The sequence below is a fragment of the Populus alba genome, chromosome 1 (assembly GCF_005239225.2).
Source record: "Populus alba chromosome 1, ASM523922v2, whole genome shotgun sequence".
In the NCBI taxonomy this organism is placed as follows: Eukaryota; Viridiplantae; Streptophyta; class Magnoliopsida; order Malpighiales; family Salicaceae; genus Populus; species Populus alba.
This window is the reverse complement of record NC_133284.1, coordinates 1,171,482-1,185,796: the sequence shown is the minus strand read 5'-3', so window position 1 is coordinate 1,185,796 and position 14,315 is coordinate 1,171,482. Positions and strand designations below refer to the sequence as shown.

Below are 14,315 nucleotides of genomic sequence, written 5' to 3'. Positions count from 1 at the left end.
GGTAATTAAGTCTATAACTTTGAAAGATAAAAGAGGATACAAGATAATTTAAATGAGCAAGTAGATTAAATAAGTCTTAAAGATAGATGGAGTTATTTAAGGGTAACTGTTCAACCTTTATCAACTTCCAAGACATCATCATCCATGCCTTCCTCTCCTTTACTAAAGTCCTTAATTTCCATTTCATTTGAATCGTGATCTATTAAGCCATAATGTATTTCTTTAGAATTGACACTTCTATGCTTAACTAGTTGTACAAGTCTAAAAGGAAATAAATTGATAACCGTAGAAGAAATTTTAAAAAATAAAATCAAATTGAAAATCTGGCAGCATAATATAGCTTAAATATTTATAAATGAAGACTGATAAAGAGAAAAGTGTGGTGAACGTCATAATATATAAAAGAAAAGAAGATGAATAAAATAATAGTAAAGCATTGAGGTTAGCTGGTTCCATTAAATGTCTCTGCTGTTAAATGTCCTCACATGCTAAGTGTCAATCCCAATGATAGTTCTTGGTGAATCTCTTCCTTTTGTTTCTTTTTATAATTTTTAAAAGACAAGAGCCTTTGGTTTCACAATTATACCCTGTAAATAACTATGGGTGGGTGGATAGAAGAATAGGATTAATATAGTAAAAAATGAGAAGAAAAGACAAAAATTATTGCCTAGGCAGCGCGTCAAGTCCTAGCAACACTTATCCAGGCGAGCACCTATAAAATCGCCTTGCTCGGTGGCTCTCTCCTCACCTAGGGTGCCCTAGCTTTGGTGAAGTAACGTTTTGACAACACTGGTTGTGATTGCCATCATACATTTGTTTGCATGCTATTATTAGCATGAATCATATAAATCTTCCAGTATTTTGTGGCTGATGCTTATTTTCCATTTTCCAATAGTTTGACCATAATAGATGATAATAATTCTTTCAACAAAATAAAGAAACTTGTTTACTTTGTTCTATTCTAATTTATCTGATTAGAATGGGCCGTACAAATACTTCAATTGGTATAGGTAAATATTTTGCTATTTGAATTTTATAGATAAATATTCCAAGTAAAATATGTGAATTACCTAATTGCATGTTGTTATAGCTAGAATTAGTGGAGAGGACTGGAATTTCTCGGTGTTACTAGTTTTCATCATCATCTCATTGGGTTTTAGATCCTTGTGAATAATAGTCCCTCCCTTAATGGACATGTTCGCATTAGGCTGAGTTGAAGACCCCAAAGTCTGATAGTTTTGGGTGTGATTTGACGTGGGACAAAAAGAGATTTAATGCTAAAGAAGAAAGAAAAGATGAAACTAAGAAGAAGAAGCCAAAAAGAGAAGAAAAAGCCAAAGAATAGAAGAATGAGGTTGGAAAAGTTTACAACTTTACAAATTTTTATTTAATTCATCAAAATTGTCTAACATTTAGAAAAATATGATATAAATATTAAAACCTTAACTAGAATGAACAATTGGGCTTATAGCCCACTAACTAAAATATCTAACAATGACTAAATCAAGCCCAACAAATAAAATCCAATAACACAAGGGTTGAACTATCCTCTGTCATCGTAGATCATATAAACATGTAGTAAACAATGTCTCGGGTCTGATGTCTCCATCAACTCTCCCGAGGTTGGAAGAACTTTACCTTGTCAAGTATAGTTCAAGGCGACTGTGATAACTGTTCCAAAGATAAGCATTAAGCTGCTATAATTTCTCTTTGGTAATCCAAATACATTCTGAATCTGGTCCCTAAGCTCATAAATTGAGATTCGCTGAACTTCACCATCCCTGTTAAAAACAACTTGTGCATTCAAAATAGTATTAACATGTTCCTTTTATGCCAATGATAATGATAATGGGGTGGTAATATCAAATGGAGCATCAGGGATAGGTTGTGTTTTATATATAACAAGGTTTTTCATGCCAAAATTAGAGCTAATATCAAAGTTTAATGACAATTTAATGATATAACTACTTGATGCAATCATTTGCAAAACTTTGAATGGTCTAACACTACTCACTTGCAATTTATGACTGGTTTTCAAAGGACATTGTTCAAGTTTAATCTGTATCATGAAATACTCTCCAAGCACATCATGATACTTATGTAAATCAGCTTGAAATTTGTATCGTTAGTTACTTGCTTGAATATGTCTTATGAACTTTACACGCAAATTATGAACTCTACATGCAAAAGATTCAGCTAAATCAGACATTTTAGAGTGAGGAGACAAAGGAGGAATATCTACTGGCATCCTATGTTTGCGACCATGAACCTTACACGACAGAGTGTGGAATGAAACACACCTTTGAATCCTGGATGGATATATATTGAACATGACCTAGTGAATCGGGGTCATCCTTATCCTCTCCTTATCATGAATAAAGGGTAAGGATTTAGGGATCTCAATAGATTGCTCAAGACTAATGACATGCTGGATGTCAAGCATTGAGGACAAAGCATAGGGAGCTTAAGAGGTTGTTCAAAATCTATGAAATGCTAGATGTCAAGCATAGGGGTGAAGAATCCTGAAGCTTGGAATGCTGCTCAAAATCTATGACAAGTTGGGTGTCAAGCATAAAGGTCGAGAAATTAGTGAACTTAGAATGATAACTATCTTGAAACTCTCCTAACATTGCACTTATCTTTTCAGGCAACTCGACGAGAGAGTCTCTAGAAACTTTTACAAATAAAGGAGACATAATTGATTTTTCATGAACCTCCTTAGCAAACTCTTTTGGACATTTTATGTTAGCTATATTTACCTCCTTTGGTAGTTCCATTAAAGAGTTTCTTGAAATTTCTTTTGCAACTAAACCAGGCACAATATGTTATTCCTTAACCTTATTTTCAAACTCATTCAGGCTCATTGTATTAAGTTCTTGTTCATTCACATCCTTTTTTTTGTTATTATTGCTAGGTCTTGGTGGTAATCCAATGAGTTTGATCTTTCTACCTTTAAAAGCTAAAAAACATGAATTTGATCGACTAGAAATGATGACGTCTAAATCATATATCCATTACCTCTCTAAAATGACATGTTCTATATCTTTTGAAATTACATCACTCCAAATCTCATCATGATAGTCTAGCAATTTGATAGGGAACAGATATCTTTCTTTGACTGCTATAGAGGTATTATTAACCCATGACACATTATATGGCTTAGGATGGGGAACACGTTTTAAGCCCAAGTGAGCTACAATATTCGAAGATATTGCATGGATACAACTTCCATTATCAATTATAATCTTACATCCTTTATCTGCACACTTGATATAGGTGTGAAAGATAATAGTTCTTCTTCAATCTTCAGCTCTCTCGGGTTGTGTTAAGGCATATCTAGATACACCCAACCTAGTTGTCTCAAACTCTACAATGTTTTGTTCATGATTGGCTTTAAAGATATCACTCAAGGTTGAATCCATGATAGTTGTAAACTTAAAGTTGGATACTAGACGAATATTTACAAATGCATGCAACACTAACATAAAAATAGAATTGACATCAAATACGATTCCTGCAAGTGAAGTCACAATACAAAAAATAATAGTAATTCCATATTTTTTTAATGTGGAGAGTACTCAAGAACAAAATACACCAATAAAATTTTAAGCATGCATTGATAGACCTTTAAGTGTAAATAATTAATCAAACACATTTTCACAAGCAAGGACTCGCAATTATCAAAGAGGACTAGATGCTAGATATTCAATGATGAAAGAGGTTGATGAGAAAAAAATAATAGATAAAAATGTAAGGTGAGATATTTTTTTAGGCACAAAAAGTGATATTAACGACAACTTTAAATGACAAGTGTAAAACCAGAAAAGTAAAACTAAACAAATCAAAAGGAGGAGAAACATTGAATTTGATCGTAGATAGACCTTCGAATCATGTTGTTGTTGGTGATGTAGTATCGTTGACGCAATGGTGTACTGGATGATGTGATCTCCTTTTGCTACCTTTTGCTACCGTGAGTATTTTATTTTACCTTGACTCTTATTTTTGACTTTTTTTATCAATTTGCTTTTTTTTTTTTATTAACTTTTCACTTTTTTTTTTGACTTTCTCAACTTTTTTTTAATAAATCAATATAAAAGAAAATAAAAATAAAAGTATAGTAAGACAAGAGATGGAAAATTTGCGGAAACTCGCCCTATGCAATTCCTTTATTCTTCACGTCTATCTTAAGATCTTACTATTGGACACATGCTATGGTTCGAGGTGGAAAACCTGTTGATCTTTGCTGGCTAATGGTTCTACCGTGCATGAAAGTTTCTGGCTCCTTTTGGTTTTGATGCTAGTTTGATGGGTTGTTTGGTGATTGGGCTATTGAGGTGTTATAAATCAGAGGGACTCTAGAGACGATGGTTGTGACAGTGGGTCTTCATCTACTGTGATGGTGCTGAATCCAACGTGTGGGTGGCTTCCGTTGTTGTATTGATTTGATTTGTAGGGACTTGGCCCTATTGATGTTTGGTTGGGTCTTGTTTGCTAAAGTGGTTGGATTTGTGGAGGGTTTGTTGAAGTGGCAAGAAGAGTGAAACAGGGCTTGTGTGGTGGATGAGGCAGGTTGTGGTGATGATTGTGGTTGTGCGGCTGGTTAAGTTTGGCAGAGAAGATGAATAGTAACTTTTTTTTTTTGATACTTCTACATTTTTTGTTATTTGATGAAAGCTTCCCATGAAATTTAGAGTTTACGAACTAGATTGAATGTCAAGAATTTTAACAAGTGTATAGATCGATTAATTGTGAGAACAATTAAAAAATCATGCTCTAATACCAAAGCTATTGTGGCACAAGAAGAGATTTAGAGCTAAAGAAGAAAGAAAAGAAGAAGACGCCAAAAAAAAAGCCTAAAAAGCGAAGAATAGAGTTGAAAAAGTTTGCAACTTTGCAATTCTTTATTCAATTAATTAAAACTGTAACTTTTAGAAAAATAGGATATAGATAATAAAACCCTGACTAGAACAAATAATTGGGTTTATAGCCCACCAAATAAAATATCCAACAATGACTAAATCAAGCCCAACAAACAAACTTAAATAATCCCAAATAAAATCCAATAATGTGAGGGTTGGACTATCTTTTGTCATCCTAAATCATACGGACATGTGAACCATGTCTCGGGTCGATGTCCTCATCATGATTACTCTGAACTATTCTCTTTGTGCATGGTAGGTTGATAACTATATGGATGTGGATTATTTTGGTTTGTGTTGAATTTATTTGGATTCCCATTCCATAACGCAATAAATTGAGAGTAAATCTGAACGGGATATTCTGTGAGATTTGCACTTTGTTACTGTTGATTTCTAATTTGACCGGGAATGTGATTGCATGATTAAAGCTAAAGGCTGTTGGCTCTCAAAAGAGTAGTGGCTTAGCAACAGTCCATAAATGCATGCAATTGAAAGATCCAATTATACACTTGGGCCAGTGTATGTTACAGCTCCATTGATAGCTGTTGTTCAAACCATTTTAGAAAGCACTTCTACACAAACATTCATGCTTAAAGCCATCCATGTGTCTTGTATTTTGTTTATTGTGATCTATTGATGAATTGAAGAGAATATGTAAAAAGAGAAAGATTGTTTGACTACCTTATGATTGCTTCATTAGGTTTGGCCTTTAACTTGCGGAATATATTATTTTTTCTATTCTTCAATATGGATACTGATTTTATTAGGCCTTGTAACTGCAGAACATGACCAGATTCCAACAATTTATACTAATGTGAATCTTGGGCCTTGATTTAGTTTATGTAAAAAGCTTTGAACAATTTTGTCTTGATGCAAACTTTTTTTCATAAGATGTCATCAAATCACTATTTGTTATATGCCCTCGGTTTGTTCAGAAATTGGATGAGGCTGCTGTGCAGAAGGTATTCTTGAAGTCACTTGATAATTACATTAAATGGTGCAGCTACCTTTGCATTCAACCAGTGTGGAGCAAGTATGGGTTTTTAACCTCTTTCATTCTCGCTTGTGTTAATTATTGAATTTTAATTCATGAATGATAATGTTTGAAACTTATGCCAATAAATTGTTCTGTGCAGTTTTGAAGATTTAAGCAAGGAAAAGAAGTTGCTCTTTGTTTCCCTGTACTTTCTAATATGGGGCGAAGCTGCTAATGTTAGATTTCTTCCAGAATGCCTGTGCTACATATTTCATCATGTAAGTGAATCTCGGAATACTCTATGAATGGATTAGTTTTTATCTTTTCCCTTTTCAGAAAAGGAACATTACTAATAAGATTGGTAAATGGCTTATTTTGGACCCATCAACAAGTGTACATCTCTGCACTTGTGTTTTCTTTTCCTACTGGATTTTTTTTTTTAAAATTTTCTCATGTGTTGAAGTTTGGCCTGAACCTCAAATTGAGATGCCTTTTGATATTCTTGATCTTATTCATTTATTCTGCTTTTAAAACCTTTGCTAGTGGATTCAAATCGTTGGTTTGAAGTGCTGTAACTGATAAAAATGAAAAACTATAATAAAAAACTGCTGCAACGATTTTTCTACTGACCTTATTCCGCGAACTTTAAACTTGATATTTAGATGGTCAGGGAAATGGATGGGATGTTGAGGCAGCAAATTGCTCAGCCAGCAAAAAGCTGTGATTCCAATTCTGAGAATGGCGTATCATTCCTTGATCAAGTTATTACTCCTTTGTATGACGTTGTTGCAGCAGTGAGTGCACATGTTTTTCACTTCTTTCCTTAATTCCATTACATTTAATTGATAAGGGACAATCACGATCCGGCTACTATCCTTCTTTCTGGATGTTGCTCTCATTCACTTGGCTCATGCTGTTAACTTCTTTGTTGTGGTGTTTTATTTTTATATTTATGTTCTTTTTAAGTGTTTTAAATCAAAACAAAGTTTGTTGATGTAACATGGTAAATGTGGCATGAATAGTTGCATTAGAAAAATAGGAATATAGAAATGAGTCAAGTGAGTTCATGATTTGGATAGTGTGGATGGGCAAGACTACATGAGATGCTCTCTTTTTAGCTCATGTCTATGGGATTAATAGATTGATTGCATTGCCATAGAAAAATAAGAAAATAAAAATGAGTTTAGTGAGTGCATGGTTTGATAAGTCTAGAAAGGAGTTTCGCAGCAGTTCCATAACAATTTATAACTGTTTGTGTATATTAATTTCAAGTACACCTAATAGTAACTTTTCTTTTCCCCCCGCATACAGTGGCAAGCACTACTAATGTTGAAAAGTTTTTAAATCACATCTTTTAAGCCATGTTAATGATCGGTTATCTTTCTCTCAGCTAGGAGGCACACATTTTTCTTCTTTTGTTAACAGATGAAGGAATGGCAAGGAAAAAAGGTCAATGTGGAGGACTATTTTTGGAAAATGGCCCTGTGAATTATAATACTGCTTATGTTTGTCTTTCCAGAGAGAACTGGCTCCTAAGCCTAGTGCTGGAGTAGTTTTGTTGTCATGCATGAATAAAACTTAAAACTTTGGCAGCAATTTTTCACCAAGAGAGCACACATAACATCATCTCTATGTTATGTCATGCATTGGTGCTAAGTTTGTTGCTTTGGGACTGACTTGTTCTATTGTGATGCCATTATGATTTAGGCTGGTCATTGTCATTTTTACTTGCAGTCATTTCTGTACATGCATCTCTTCCGGGGATGTTATCTTGTCATAAACCGTGCCAATTTATTCTCTGCTGTCCTATGCATTGTGGTTTTACTTAAGATTTGACTTCCCTGCCACTACACCTAGGAAGCAGGAAACAATGATAATGGACGAGCGCCTCATTCTTCTTGGAGAAATTACGATGATTTTAATGAGTATTTTTGGTAAGTCTACTTTGATTTGCCAGTCTTTTCTCACTTAACTTGGAGTCATGTTGAATGGATGGAATGAAGAATTCAGATTCATTTTCCCAATTCATGCAATGGAAACAAAAAAAAAAGAGCTTCTATTCATTTAAAACTTAAATATTGGTGAGTTAATGTAAATGAACACATGCAATTTAGTCTTTCTTGTTATTCATCAATCGAATAGCTAAACTGTGCAGCCGTGAAATTTATGAAGTATCCATGCTCTTTATATCTTTCGCAGCTATTTCATAGACATTAAAGAGAATTCTATTGTATTTAACTATACTGAATTATTCAAATCAACTAAATTGAATTGGAAAATCCATTTCAATTCTGTTCTTGGTAAGAAAATGATTGTCTCTGACTTGGTTAGTTATAAATAGAGTAATATTCAGTTTGATCTGACTTATGAAGATTAAATTTTGATTTTGAGTCATAATTCAAAAGTTATTTTTCTATAAACAACTTACGACAAAAATGAGTTAGGTTAGAAGTATATTTAGCAAAAAGTTACTCAAATCAACTGTTTTTGAAGAAAGGGTAGAGGATAAATTATGTAATCAATAAGTTAAAAAGTTAATTTTTAACTCTTGATTAAAGCAGTTTGAACTCGAATTTGTAACAAAATTGATTTATGTCAAAAGTTATTTCTAACCAAATTTATTATGACTTTTCTTTGAGTAAAAAATTAAAGCAACTCAAACCAATTTGCAAAAGTCATAGTAAATGGAACCTAAAACTATTTTTGTGTCAGATGGATGGCCATTGTCTTTCTCCTCATCCTTATCCATGTATTTCTATTTCCAGGTCACTTCATTGTTTTGAACTCAGTTGGCCGTGGCGCATGACTTCATCCTTTTTCCAGAGACCAAAACCAAGGACAAAGGTTTGTCACATTTTTTTATGCCCTTTATGCTTTCTGTTCCTTTTGGGAACATCTTTTAATAGTATCTGAAGACAGCAACGCCAGGAGCTGAAGCATATCCTATGCATAATTGATTCTGGCTCTGTGGTTTTCTTGAAATGTAGTTGCTGTCATTTGACAAAATAAATATGTCATCCTGTTCATGTATAGAGTTAAATATTAAAGCCAGACTGTTTGGCTTAAATCATAGATTATATAGAAACAAGGTGGATTAAACAGAGCAGGGAAGGTTTTCTGGGAAACTTGTCATGTTGAGGTCATATATATATATATATCCACTTTTATAATCTCAACATGGCAAGCTTCCATACTACACCCTTAATGCTCTGCTCAATCCTTATTACTTATATCCACTTTTGTTTGATGAGGGCTTGTGAAAGTATTGCTTTTCCTTCCTATAATGGCCAAACTATATTCATTTACATTTGTAGATTGCTTGTGGTGGGTATTACATTGTGCTACAATGTATGATTAAGGCTTTAGGTTTGTAGACTGCTTGTGGTGGGTATTACATTGTGAATCACTATAAAGTATGTCTTTTGTCCTTACAGTATTTGCTTACAACTGCTGGAAGTCAACGTAGAGGGAAAACTTCGTTTGTTGAGCACCGGACGTTCCTTCATCTTTACCATAGTTTCCACCGTCTGTGGATATTTCTTGTTATGATGTTTCAGGTTAGCATGTCAAAATCAAATTCTCATAGAAACTACTATCCTTCTCCTGCTGTGCATCTGAAAAGCTTCTCTGTTCATTGTGTTTATTTTCCTGCCATGCATTTGGAAGGTCTTTTCCTTTGCCTTTTATATATAATTTTTGTTTATTGCAAATATCTACACCAGCAACTCCCCTCTTCTTCATTATTGTGAATATTTTTTACTATGCATTGATGAAGTCTCTACTCATTAATAACTTGTTAGCTTGACTAGAATGTAGCATTCTCATGGCTGCAAGCATTTCTTTTCTGCTTCCAGGGACTCACTGTCATTGCTTTTAATGATGGAAAATTTAACTCCAAGACACTGCGGGAAATTCTAAGTCTTGGTCCAACATTTGCTGTGATGAAGTTTATTGAAAGTATGGTTCTCTGATGCATAAAATGATTTTCTCATTGTTACGCTGAACCAATTGTTAATTACTTACAACTGTGAATCATCACAGATAAGAAATATAACAATTTTTTATATTGCAATTTCATGAGTAATTTGATTTTTGATGTTCATACCTTTTGATTTAGGTGTGCTGGATGTTATAATGATGTATGGGGCTTATTCTACATCAAGACGACTGGCTGTGACTCGAATATTTCTTCGTTTTGTGTGGTTTTCTTGTGCTTCTGTCTTCTTAAGCTTCCTCTATGTGTATGTTCTCTTAAGCAAGCATTTATACTTGATATCCTTTTCTGCATGCTTGTCATATGTGAATAACAAGCAACCTTTTATTCTTGTTGTTTTCTTCAAATACAGGAAAGCTCTCCAGGAAGAGAGTAAACAAAATTCAAATTCAGTTTTTTTCAGATTGTACATGATCGTTGTAGGCATCTATGCTGGTGTCCAGTTTTTTATTAGTTTCCTCATGCGAATACCAGCTTGCCACCATATGACTAATCAGTGTGATCACTGGCCATTTATTCGCTTCGTAAAGTGGATGCGCCAGGTTTTTCTTTTACCTTTACTTTTGGCCAAATTATTTCTTCTTTATGCTTGATTTTCCTTTTATGTGCTGGATTATATTTTTTGGTCCATTGTCAAAATGGTTACTGTCCTATGTCCTTGGATAGTTTTTCTTTTTAATATTTTAGGTGTATTTTAAAATTTAAATGTTGATTCGTTGAATTTTTTTTTGAAGGAACGCTATTATGTTGGGCGTGGCATGTATGAAAGGACTAGTGACTTCATTAAGTAATGTCTTCTACATCTCTGTTACTTTAACCTTTTCTCCACAAAATATTTTAATTCTCACATTGGACATTTGCTTCTGTTATGTTAGATTTTTGTCTGTGTTTTTTTGTCAGTTTGTTTGCTGTTGTTGTAAAATGATGATATAGGGATGATAATTTGTCCAAAATTTTATTGGCTTAATCTTGTCAAACTAGCTTCCTTTTTGCCCAAAAGCAGGGGAAAAACAAATAACGGACTGACCACCTCACTTTAATGTCCTTTTAACATTGTTTCAAATAATAGCACAGTCATGACCTCTTCCATCATTTATACCAATAGCTTGAAGTGCAAATGCTCTGTTTTATGTTAATGGATTCATTTTGGGCTGCCTTTTGTGGCTTGACTGATTAGAATTGGCTCCTTAGATCTGTAATTGTGTAAAAAAGTCCAATATATACATTGTGGACATTTTGAAGAACAATTAAGAAGAACTTATGAAAATCTAACATTTTCGCATAGAAGATGTAAAACACATCTTAGGCATTTTAAAAATTGAACAGCATTTCTCAATTGATTTACTAAAGAATAAATTTTAAATCCAAGGGATATAATTCATCTTCATTGTTTTTATCTAAATGCTTTCTAAATTTAAAGAAGATGAAATGAATTTTGAATCTTTAACAAGCAGGTACATGCTCTTTTGGTTGGTTGTTTTGAGCGGAAAGTTCTCATTTGCGTATTTCCTTCAGGTCAGTGAGATTTATATAACACCAGCCTTAATTTTGATGGAAGTTTCCTAAATTATATTTTAACCTTTTTTGCAGATCAAGCCCTTGGTGAAACCGACAAGGATTATTGTGCATATGACTGATAATCTGAAGTATTCTTGGCATGATCTTGTATCTAAAAGTAAGGTCGTTTGACAAAATTTTAAACCATAATTATGTTGTAAAATTTCTGTTTATTTTTTTTCCCATTGTGTTATATATTTGCACCAGTATTTTGCTCCAAAATATATGTGATGTAATTTTGGTAACTATAATTGTATTCTGTTTTATATTTTTATAGAACTTGAGAAGCCATTATTTGACCGTGTTCAATGCTTTGAGAAGCCATATTTTTGGAACTTTACAGTTTCTTTTCCAACTTATTATGTTTAAAAGCATTTTGCTAATAACCTGGTGGCATTTGGCAGAATTTTTTTTTTATCACGTTATACTGTTTAAATTTTTCATTGTTGCCATGTTGTGGATTTGGTGATTTTTGCTAAAATGTCATTTTGATTCACTGTAGGTTTTTTGTAGTCTCCTTAAAATAGTAACATTTCAAAATTTTGCTGGATTTTTCCCAGCATTTCAATACCAGTGTAGCCTCTGTGGTCTTGTTTGATGTTGCAACACTCTCTTTATTAATTTATGAATGCATAGCTCATTGGGAATTCTCTTTCATTGCAGATAATCATAATGCCTTGACAGTTGCTACCTTATGGGCTCCAGTGATTGCTGTAAGTTGCAATTCATACATACATGTGCTCACACCTGCACATATTATGAATCTGTAATTGATTTTTTTGTTTCTTTCATTCATTTGAATTAGTGGTCCCATAATTTTTCTGCTGGATGTACCTCAACAATCTGACAGTTGGGAGTTTTTTTTTATTTTTTTGCCCGCTATTTTGAGTTACTGATATAGTGTGGGTAGCTTAAAAGGATAAGGTGGCTCTATTGTTCCCTGATGTGTTTCCAATTCGCTTCAGCCATATTGGCTGAATGGTTTCAGACATGCCTTTTATGCAAGGGGGTGTGGGAGTATGCAACATCTCAAATAGATGGGATATGGACAAACAACCTTGAAAATTATTGAAGCCTTTCTTATGATCATTAGTAAAATTAGAGCAAGATTACCAGAAAAGGCATCCTACATGAAGAAATTAAAACTCACATGCTTATTATAGTTTAATGACTCTTCCAAACCCTCTACTGCCATGCACCATTAGAGGCTATGAAAACTCTAAAACTCACAAGATGGAATTGATGGAAATTTCTAAAGAAGTGGAAGAAGAACTAGAGATACTCTAAAGTGCCAATTTCAGCTCGGTAAGTGGTGGTTGAATCCCTCAATAAGGTTGCCAGTAGTCTGTCTTATTCCAGACATCATTCATCAAGCTTCATCGCTACCAACTTAAACGACAGCATCATCATAACCACTACAACACTATTGCAAAACTGCTGCAGCACCTTTGAAGCTAGCCACCACTATCGTGATCAACATCATTAAATCACCACCTGATTACCCTTTTTTTCATTATCACTACTGCTACTATTACTATGTTTTATACTTTTTAAATAAAACACGTATCCTCACTCTTATCTGCTTAATGATAAGTAGTTTTTAAAAAACCAAAAATTGTAAAAAATTAGGTTTTGGTTTTTGAAAAACAGAAAACTTATCTTAAGAGTGCTTTTGAACACAAACTTTCTATATAAACTAGAGTTTGGTCAGTGCAAGTAATTAACTTGCAAATTGTGTGATATCTGTTATTTGCTTAGCTAAATCAGAAGCTTTATTTTATTTAATACGTTTCCTGGTTTCTGGACAGATTTATCTTTTGGATATCCATGTGTTCTATACCATTATATCTGCTATTTGGGGATTCTTGATTGGAGCAAAAGACCGCCTTGGGGAAGTAAGTGATTTTTTTTTTGTACATTTGCTTCTTTCTTTTCATAAACATGGAAGCTAGATACTTGTTGTTTTTATCTCATTTCTATTTTGCTAAAAATTTATATTTCCTTTCCCTTTTCATTTCTCATTAGTCTTTGCATTTCTTTGGGTTATTATGTGTGCCTTAAGATTCATTATTATGCATGTAATAAATCCAGATTAGATCGTTGGAAGCTGTTCACAAACTTTTTGAGGACTTTCCTGGAGCTTTTATGAATAATCTTCATATCCCACTCCCCAACAGGCATGGTTTTGTTAATTTCCTTTCCTACCCATTAACAAGATATTATGGTCTCAATTGTTTTCCTCCCCGTTTTCATTATGTCTTTCATCTGAAAGCAATCTCTCCTTTGCAGAAGTTCCCGCAGCTCTTCAAGTCAGGTGAGTCATTTGACAATTTAGTTTCCTAAATAATGTTTTTGGTCATTTTTCTAGATAAATTATATCTTATACCATCATCTTCTTGAACTTCTATAACCTTTTTTTTGGGGACCTAAAGGGGTTCAGGTATACGGTAAATTACAAAAGACCCTCTGAGGTGTTATAAAATTACACGTCATCCAAAAGTTTAAATATTTGACAGAATTCCCTCGTTTATGTAAATATTCCAAAAATCCCCTACTATACCCAAAATGCCCTCAATATTCTCAAAATCATCCCCTTTAACAAAATGAATTTTTAAAAAACGAAGTGCATTTTGGGTACAGTGGGGATTTTGTAATATCTTCTAACTATTGGGTGGTCATGGTAATTTCATGATATCTCATGGAGGTTAGTGTAATTTACCCTTTTATACTTCTATGAACTTTCACTGTGTGCTTGTTTTGTTCTGTATTTTAGCACTTAAAGGAGACTATACTTTTGCTGCTTGGTTCTAACGCAACCACAATCTGCATTGCTTTAATTTTTTTCCCTATATTTTTTGTACATCATTTA

At 33.5% G+C, this 14,315-nt stretch overlaps 1 protein-coding gene across 3 annotated transcripts in view; it reads left to right on the top strand.

The window, feature by feature from the left end:
* The window catches only part of LOC118049742 (callose synthase 9), a 37,192-nt gene that overhangs the window by 6,294 nt on the left and 16,583 nt on the right, over window positions 1–14,315 (top strand). For all 3 annotated transcript variants that reach the window (XM_035059818.2, XM_035059820.2, XM_073411819.1), the window contains 16 exons: window positions 5,855–5,952; window positions 6,056–6,173; window positions 6,558–6,689; window positions 7,753–7,829; window positions 8,661–8,739; window positions 9,330–9,452; window positions 9,750–9,852; window positions 10,013–10,136; window positions 10,242–10,431; window positions 10,624–10,676; window positions 11,344–11,404; window positions 11,480–11,564; window positions 12,110–12,159; window positions 13,255–13,341; window positions 13,538–13,623; window positions 13,736–13,760. In XM_035059818.2, coding sequence (XP_034915709.1) covers window positions 5,855–5,952; window positions 6,056–6,173; window positions 6,558–6,689; window positions 7,753–7,829; window positions 8,661–8,739; window positions 9,330–9,452; window positions 9,750–9,852; window positions 10,013–10,136; window positions 10,242–10,431; window positions 10,624–10,676; window positions 11,344–11,404; window positions 11,480–11,564; window positions 12,110–12,159; window positions 13,255–13,341; window positions 13,538–13,623; window positions 13,736–13,760 — 1,491 coding nt within the window. The remainder of the gene's footprint in view (window positions 1–5,854; window positions 5,953–6,055; window positions 6,174–6,557; window positions 6,690–7,752; window positions 7,830–8,660; window positions 8,740–9,329; window positions 9,453–9,749; window positions 9,853–10,012; window positions 10,137–10,241; window positions 10,432–10,623; window positions 10,677–11,343; window positions 11,405–11,479; window positions 11,565–12,109; window positions 12,160–13,254; window positions 13,342–13,537; window positions 13,624–13,735; window positions 13,761–14,315) is intronic.